Source organism: Lotus japonicus, chromosome 2, assembly GCF_012489685.1.
Source record: "Lotus japonicus ecotype B-129 chromosome 2, LjGifu_v1.2".
NCBI classification, from domain to species: domain Eukaryota; kingdom Viridiplantae; phylum Streptophyta; class Magnoliopsida; order Fabales; family Fabaceae; genus Lotus; species Lotus japonicus.
This window is the reverse complement of record NC_080042.1, coordinates 58554558-58563800: the sequence shown is the minus strand read 5'-3', so window position 1 is coordinate 58563800 and position 9243 is coordinate 58554558. Positions and strand designations below refer to the sequence as shown.

Genomic DNA, 9243 nt, shown 5'->3' with positions numbered 1-9243 from the left:
AATTAGATTATGCTTTTGACATGATGAATGTAAGAGTGACCATGTCAAAAGTTACAAGTATTTATGAAGAGACAAATAGACAAAAATGAGAACATGCATTCCATCAATTAAGTGAAATAACAGTAGTTTCTAACCAAATCGATTAGTGCTCATGCTTTGCAAGGTCTAGATGAAATAAAGAATATAATTTGGATGAAAGGTTAAGAATATAATATGGAAGTAAAAAATGAAATTTCAAAAACCCTACCAATTTCTTTAATTTCACTAAGGGAATCTTTATTCCACGGAAGAAAAACTGCAGTCCTTGAAAATCAACTATTATCAAGTTGGATATTCTTCGAATGCTCTCCAAAATGCAAAAGCATCCCGTAAAAAATAGATCTGAGGGCTGTCCTTGGCTTCCCTTCACCCTTGAAACTTCCATTTTCAGCTGCTTAAATTCATATATAAAAATGTAATCTAAAATATAATTGAAGTAAAAATGCAATATTGTGCATTTCCATTCCTATTGTTCACAACAAAGTGAAAATCATTTACAATGGGAAGTTAATTTCCTAGATTAGGAATCGAAGTACTTTTGATTTAACCTAGAAGGGGCCAACAGAATAGTACTAGAAACTCAATTGCAAATATCTTCCACTTTGAAATGAACAGCCAGCTGGAGCACAGAAAAACTTAGCTGCAAAACCTCTGGAAATGTCGAAAGATAGCAAGAAAAAATGCAATTTGCTAGAAGGATGACAGGTGATGACAGATCGAAGAGAGTAATGCATCTCATCAACCCTACACATACCGTCAGAGTTGGGCAGAAAGATTGCATTTCCTGCAAGCTGCACCATAAACTGATAAAGCTTCAGAATTTTCTCCAGATATTAATGATGCCATCTGCAAATGATTTCAGATTTCCCCACAAAGTTGATTTCTCCGAGACCACTAAACCAGCTGGCTCCCTATTATCAGAGCTATCCCTGAACATTGAGAGGATGTAAGCAACCTTAATAAACTATAGTAGAATATAAAGTAATCCATAAACTAATTCATAAGACTGTTCTATGTTCTTTGCATATAGAACCATTCATCAATGCATATTTCAGATAGAAGGAATACTTACTAGCAAGTAGCAACACACTCTAACACACTGTTTCTCATTGGTAGAAATTCATATTGGTCCCTCCAAAGAGAGAATGGGCCCACAAAATTGAGATTGGAAACATGATATACTAGATCCAAAATGAATTTCAACTGATAATAATGTTAGATAGTATTTTAATGGCATTTTTCTTTCAGGTAGAATATATATATTACCACACAGATATGAAAGTAAAAAAGTACCCCAATCTATAAACATAAAGCTTAAGATGGAAAAGTATTTTACAGAATTGCTTGAGAGAAACTCACTCCAGCAAGTCAGCATAGTCCTTTTAATGAAGATGAAAAACAAATTACAAATTTAACTAGAATTCAAACGCCTAATTAATCCACAACTTTATCTCTATTTTTTAACAAACTTTATCTTCCATAACAAACTAAACTTTGTCTTAAATCCTAGCCAATTCTGTCTTCCATAACAAACTAAACGCTATCTTAACAAACTCCCTAGATTTAACAAACTCTATCAATAGTATACAACAGATGTACCAGTAACTTGTATCTATGATGCTTAGATACCTAGCATAAGTACCAGATATTTCAATTTTTATTTTTTATTATAATTTCAGTATATTGCAGATATATTTTGGGCATCGAGTGTCATCACACTTGAATTTGATAAAATATTACTTGTATTTCATTGATTAATACTTGACTATAGACTACAATATATATAGACTAACAAAGAGACAAAAAGAAACTAAATCTATCTAAACCTATCTCTAATAAAATAGATATCATCCCTATTTAAATAGATACTAATCTAAAATAGATAAACAAATCTTAACAATATCTCTATGAGATAAGACTAATAATAAACTAAATCTTAATAGATATTCAACACTCCCCCTCAAGCTAAAGCTTACTTAGCTTTAAGCTTGTAACAAATCGAACCCAAGAAGAAAATTATCTTAATAGATATCCCTTAATAATGACAGTCTTGATGAATCTCTGAATTGAATAACTTTTCAAACTTCTAGTAAATCCATGGCAGCAAAAGGCAACTTCTAATACTTCAAATTGAATAATCTTTTGAACTTCTGCTAAATTCATGGGCAGGCAAAAGACAACTTCTCATACTTGATCTGGCTGAAATTGATGCAAGACAAAAACCAATTCTTCTGGAGTGTCGTAGGGTAGCTGAGCCAGCAAACAAGGGCGAAAAAAACCAGCAACAATACGCCCGAAAACAAAACAAGGCTGAAGCAACAACTCACCAACAACAACCACACAGAAATAAAACATACTTGAGGTCGACCGATTGATGGCTTCTAAAGACAAACAATGGTGTCAACTTTGACACAGACAACTCTCAAACATTAGAGAGTGGGCCAGCGCCACTCGCAGCTGAAGCCCTAAACCAGAACCAATAACTCTCAACTAGAGAGTGGGCCAGCGCAACTCGCAGCTGAAGCCCTAAACCAGAAAACCAAACAACTAGAAAACCAAACAATCGAGACAAAACAAACGAAGGTGACAATGTCACCTTCAAAACCAAATTGCATAAAGCCAGCTAAGAGCAGTATAATAAGAGCATCTCGAACAATGAGACGCAAACAACAACTCAAGTCTCAAAATCCAATGCGGAACCTGAGCGTGAAAACAGAGTTAAAACTCTAAACCAAACCAAACCAAACTAAACCAAACCAAACCAAACCAAACCAAACCAAACTTGGCCAACAATGAGAGATGGCACGAGAAACGTTCAAACAGGGTCAAAACAGCAAACCCACAAACCAAACAGGGAGAGGACGACCGGATGATCACAACTGTGACGACACAACACACGTCAAAACAGAGGATCCTTAAAACCAAACCTAGCTGATACACAAAGAGGACCAGCTATAACAAAGCAGCGGAGAGAGCGGCGCGTGGACTTCACACGCAGAGAGATGGGAGGCACGTGAGGGCGCGTGGCTTGAAATCCGACGGTGGTGGCTGACCGTAGTCTCTAATAACACTTCCCCTCAAGCTAGAGCATATATGTCATATGCATAGCTTGTAACAAATATTATTAACTCAAGAAGAGAAGCTACTGCCACACAATGCAATGCGGTAATCAGAAATCGTAGAGACTTGAAATTTCCCTTCACCGCCTACTCCCAACGATTAGGTAAAGACTTTTCCCTTTCAAACAATAGCAGCTTCAATATTGGACTCTAAGAAAGAGTTGCAGTGCACATCAGATGCATACATCCATTCAACAGAAGAAATATTACCAGAGTAACCCAACTCACTAATTGAGAACTTGGCTGGACCAAAGAGCCACCTTGTATCTCTCTAGTTTCTTCATACATGGTAGTTGTAACAGCAACATCAACTACTTCAGGATGCAAAATTAACACAACTTCTAAATCAGCAGGAGCAATCTGAAAGCCCTTGTATTTGATAATACCTTGCAAGCGATCAGATAGCGATCAGATGTATGTATATACTCATCCTGATTGAAATAAACAACATCTCCAATAACCATCTTTATCTATTGTTGAAATTGTGGCTTCCTCATTATTCACGTATCTTGTATGAAATCAAGATTAGGAAAGTTTGGACAAAGTAATAAATATCCGCTGCATTCAAAGGTGCTGCACCACTGGAGACCTTAATCAAACTCTGCAGCTTGCTTCCATTAAAATAATACCAGCCATTGACCATACAAAGACCACATTACTGAATCAGTACAATCTCGAATTATTGACCACGCCATACAAAGAATTCGTATTCCATTCCTTGCGCCGCAACAGATAAGTATGAACGGGGGTACCGTGGGAGAGACAGAGATATTCCTACCACAGATTCTTAGTGTTCACTAATCAATGAGCCTCGCCCACTCAAGGACCAACCTTGCTCAAGATACAGGCGGCGACGCTTCAGGGAAAAGATGGAGGTGTTTCTGATCCGTTTTGAGCAACTTCGGAAAACGGCGGTGGAAAGACGTTGACAGTGTTGAACGCCAATAGTGACTGCCAAGAACGTGACAAGGATCACTAGGGTTTCAAGAGAAAGGGAACCATGATCAGAAAGAAACGAGGCCGTAAGAAAACGGCTAGAACTAACAAGCACAGAAGCAAAGTATGAAAAATAAATCCAAAGAGATTTGGAAAGTCACCATGAGGGGGCTCACGGGGGAGGAGCCCCCTCACAGCGGTAGGATCGAAACTTGCTCTGATACCATCCCACATTGGCTAGAGATAGAGCATAGATAGTCTTTATAAGGGTAGTGCAAACCTCAACTCTTGAGCTAGCTTTTGTGGTTGAGTATAGGCCTCCCAATTTCTAATATGGTATCAGAGCCTATCCTAGATCCATTTGTTGTGGAGACCTCCCATTATTGGGCCACCCGTTGTTATCCCACGTTCCAGTCTGTTCAATCCTGGACGTGAGGGGGTGTGTTAAAAGTCCCACATTGGCTAGAGATAGAGCATAGATAGTCTTTATAAGGGTAGTGCAAACCTCAACTCTTGAGCTAGCTTTTGTGGTTGAGTATAGGCCTCCCAATTTCTAATATGTCAAATAACCACTTAATCCCAAAAGCTTAAGCTGTTGGGTAAGGGCAACTTTAATGGTTTTATATTATATTCTAACACGCCCCCTCACGCAAGAGCCCTTTGGGCTTGAAGCGTGGACAAATGCACAGGCCCACCTACCAAGTGCTTAATTAAATTCCACTTTTTAATTAGAAAGTGAGGGGAGCGAGGATCGAACTCTAGACCTCTCGGTCATAAAGGCTCTGATACCAACTTGAATTTGATAAAATATTACTTGTATTTCATTGATTAATACTTGACTATAGACTACAATATATATAGACTAACAAAGAGACAAAAAGAAACTAAATCTATCTAAACCTATCTCTAATAAAATAGATATCATCCCTATTTAAATAGATACTAATCTAAAATCGATAAACAAATCTTAACAATATCTCTATGAGATAAGACTAATAATAAACTAAATCTTAATAGATATTCAACAATCACCAATGCAAGTCCTTTCTTTTTTCCTCTTTTGAGCCCTTATTTTTAAGAACTATGTATTTCATTTCATTAGTGTAAGATGATACTTACATGTAAACCTCATTGCACCACTATTTATTTTTTACACTAGTCAATACTGGGAAGTAACATGCTCTTTTGGCTTACACGTCATTCTCTCAACATGCCCTTAAAGTATAAAAAACCGTCTGTGTATATGTGTGTTTTTATTTATTTGTATCAATGTATACTAATTTCTACATGCATTCTGTTGGTGTTTGTCTACATTGTCTGAACGTTTAATTTAATGTAGAAATTGTTTATCAATGTTTTATGGACAAACACAAAGGGGCACACAGGGAATATTTAACTGCTCAACTCCATGTATCTTCATCATTCTAATAACATGAACAGTGTATAATGATGATATATTTCAAGAGATAATGCAAATATGTATACTGTAACAGTCGCAGTAATAACGCTATGTATCTAAATATACGAGAGAACTTACATTTTGGATTCATCCAATTCTAAAGACCCATGAGATTGCTCCATTTTATTCTTTTGACTAACCACATCGGGAAGGTCTTTTAAGACATCTTGCTCTTTTCTCTCAGGTCCTGCTTTCTTAAAGCTCTTCTTCTCAATTGTTAGATGGTTTTCTATGTCAACAGCCTGATAGCTCTGACCTTCGCTGTGCTTATTGCCAGATTTTCCAAAAGATGGAGCAAAAACCTGATCTATTTCCTCTTTCAGAAGATGTCTTTCTTGTCCAACAGCCTCAGAACGAGAACTAGATACAGCTTCCACACTATTCATATCATTTGGTACCTGGGAACATGAATGGGAAGTCTCACCAGACAGGTTTTCCAAGGCAGGTTGCTCCCTTCTCTCATAACTTTCTTCATTAATGCATTTTTCCTCCAATTTTTTATGATTTTCGGTATCAACAAATTCAGATTCTTGGCCCTGAGTATTACTATAATTTTCACTAGACGGAGCAGAAAGACTTTCTTCAAGATGTTCATAACCAGTACTAACAGTCTCTTTGCCATCTATAAGAACCGGCAGAGAATCATCTTGGAAAGGCTTTTCTCTTGAAGTCTCAATATTATCATATGAAACAATGACCGATTCAGTGGTCTCACGTTTACTTTTATCAATTAGCTTTTCCAACAAAATCTCATCCTTGTTGTTTGAAGATTTCATTTTGGACTTGTATTCTAGTTCCTTAATGATTTCCCGGATCGAATAAAAACCACCACCAACTTGTTTTTGAATATCAGTTATTGTCGGGAATTTCCCAGCATTCTCTGATCTGTGCCTGCAGAGAAAAAGAGACTTATTTAAGTATTCCTTAATAACTAATAAGTAATAAGAAATAAGAACTTACCATTCTACAATAACAGGAATACATATAGACCATGTACTTGGTAGAAATATAATGTAAAGTCATTCATGTATCCTTTACCCAATAGCTTAAGCTTTTGGGGTAATTGGTTCTAGACATGGTATCAGAGCCTCTATGACTAAGTGGTCTAGAGTTCGATCCTTGCCGCCTCCAATTCTTCTAATAAAGAGCTGAATTTCTCCACATGGTATGTGGGATATTGCGTGAAGAGAGTTAGAAATATAATATAAACCAATCATGCGTCTTTTACCTTACAGCTTAAGCTTTTGAGATAATTGGTTCTTGACACATGTAAACCAAAGGGAGCTTTTAAGAATATCATACATTTTTTCTCCACCTCTTTTAGTAAATTAGCTGAATTCAGTTTATCACCACAGAATGGGGACAGCACTCTGGAAATGAAGGTACCAGTATTATCCTTGTGTCCTCTAAAAACCCCTTCTTGCACTCCAAGGGAACCAGAAAATGACCACAATACCTTAAGGTCGGACAACTTAACAAACACACATAAACACATCCTACTATTGATCATAAGCATCATACAAAACAAGTATTTTATTCAAGCATGGCCATAAGAACAAATCAATGTTTATTTGTTTCATTCCTGCTACCCTTAATTTATTCTATTATCCCATATAATCTGTTAGGGTGAAATAAAAATGTAGACTTCATTTTGAAATCCTTGTGCTTGGATAAATGTATTCCGGTCCTATAAAGTTGGTTCCCAATAGAACTTGGACTATATAAACGATATAGTCCAAATGCGAAAATCCCACAAGGCGAAAATCTAACAAACGTTAATTTAAGTTGCCAAATCTATTTTAACTAATTTAATACGAAAATAAAACAGACATGCTTTGTTGTATGCATCTCTAACAACTAACATGCTGAAATCCTTGATATCCCAAAATGCTACAATGCAGGGAACCTCATAATATTCTAAGCAAAACTTTCAAGTTCGAAAGAAACAAAGGACATACTTGTTCACAAAGGACTCCACTATAGCTCGCCGTTGCTGTTTCGAAACCCTCTTTCGACCTTTCTGAGACTCCGGTGGCTCAGAAGGGGCAGAAGAAGCAGCAGCATATGACAACCCACGCCACTTCACATTTGATGGACCAACAGAATCGCATACCTCAAAGGACACTGCCAAAAAAACACAGCACATGTATGACAACACAATCAACACAATTGATACCTCGTACTTGGCAATACGCTAGAATCTAAATCTTAATTCCAAAGAATGACATTGAAAAAACAGTGATTGACACTAAAAAATGCAGAAGTGAAATTAATGGAAGAAAATTACAGTGATTGGGTTTGGGAGTGAGGAAGCGAATGGAGCGGAAGGAGAGGGTTGCGATTTGAAGCTTCTTCTGCATCTTGTTTGAGCGAACGCTACACTGTGATGTGATCCTCTGCAACTCCACCAACTTCCATGTGTTAGAGAGAGAGTGAGGGGTTTAGGGTTTTGCAGTTTGGTTCGTTTGTTTCAAAATTCTCAAAACGAGTAAAAATGGAAGTTTTATCTTTTATGGAAACTTGTTTAGAGGCCAAAATCACGGTGAGGGTGAAGGGGAAGTGATTAAGTGATGACATAGCACTTCTCTCAAATATGTTGGATGAAATTGTCAAACTCATTTATAATGTGAGTATATACAAATTTACCTAAAAAATAATATGAGCTTAATATGCCTTGACAACATGGGTTAACACCATTCCAAAAAAAAAACATTGGGTTAACACAAATCATTTCAGGTTTTAGGTTTAACTCTCACTTCCCTATAGGTCGAGGGTTCAAATCTCCCTAGGATCAGTAAAATCTCTGTTGGTGGACAACCCTTCTCGGGAGATCCCCCGACGCTTCTACCTAGGAGTGGGTCTCTGCTGACCTCCTCAGCATGTCACTGAAGTCTGGAGGTTCTTGTTCTCTGTTCTATCATTTTTGTAACAAAAAAAATGTAATTTTTTTTTTTTAAAACCGATAATGTGAAGAAAGTTACATAAACATTCCATCAGGATACGGTATATTTTGCCACATCATTAATAAAATTAAAATAAGTACTAAAAAAAAGTGAAAATTTGATTGTATGCACTCAAAATGTAAAACGTTTCACACAATTGTGGGGAAAGTGTTTTTAATTAATAAGTGGAGGTCAAAGATTACCTAGAAAATATTTTGTTGTTTTTGTGTCCATAATGCTATATTATTTTGGAATACAACGTTCTAGCATGTTCAGAGTGAGAAACATGTCAAACAACACACTAGAGTGTTCTAAATAGGCAAATTTTGTATTTCAGAACGCTGGAGCGTTGAAAAGGAAATGTGCAACGTTCCATCAAACTTGAGTGTGTCCTCTTACACACGTGAGCGAGCCATTAGGAGAATTTTGCCTCTCAAAATGTTATAACATGGAGATCTTAGCGCAATATCATAATGACTTGCTCCAAGTGGGTAATGGCATACTTGGGCATGCGAAGTGAGTGTGTCCTGTCTAAAAATGGGCAGTTTTGTTCCATCATGTTCAAACATGCGTTATGGCAAGTTTAGGCGTAAAAAAACCGAAAAACACACAATCAAACATGAGATTCTATACGCTCAAGCGCACTGAAGAAAATTGAAACATAAATTAAAAGAATTTTATAAAAAATATAAAATACTATTTTTTCTTCTTTAATTCTCGCTTCTTTTAGAATGTTCATGTCCATCTA

General features: G+C 36.7%; 1 protein-coding gene across 1 annotated transcript; it reads right to left on the bottom strand.

Annotated features, from left to right (window-relative positions):
- Positions 1 to 445: 445 nt before the first annotated feature.
- LOC130738534 (uncharacterized) lies at positions 446 to 8117 on the bottom strand. The gene is made up of 4 exons (XM_057590534.1): positions 7841 to 8117; positions 7512 to 7677; positions 5632 to 6444; positions 446 to 968 (listed from the first exon to the last, which is right to left on the bottom strand). The coding sequence occupies exons 1-4, from the start codon at positions 7911 to 7913 to the stop codon at positions 854 to 856; spliced, it is 1167 nt and encodes a 388-aa protein (XP_057446517.1). The 5' UTR covers positions 7914 to 8117; the 3' UTR covers positions 446 to 853.
- Between the last annotated feature and the right edge of the window lie 1126 nt (positions 8118 to 9243).

What these genes read in the sequence shown, in the direction of transcription:
- LOC130738534 (XM_057590534.1), bottom strand. Translation starts at nt 7,913, where the DNA reads ATGCAGAAGAAGCTTCAAATCGCAACCCTCTCCTTCCGCTCCATTCGC. An exon ending in CACTCCCAAACCCAATCACT is followed by an intron (nt 7,678 to 7,840) that starts GTAATTTTCTTC and finishes TTTTTTTGGCAG; the next exon opens with TGTCCTTTGAGGTATGCGAT. An exon ending in GAATTGGATGAATCCAAAAT is followed by an intron (nt 969 to 5,631) that starts GTAAGTTCTCTC and finishes CTCAATGTTCAG; the next exon opens with GGATAGCTCTGATAATAGGG.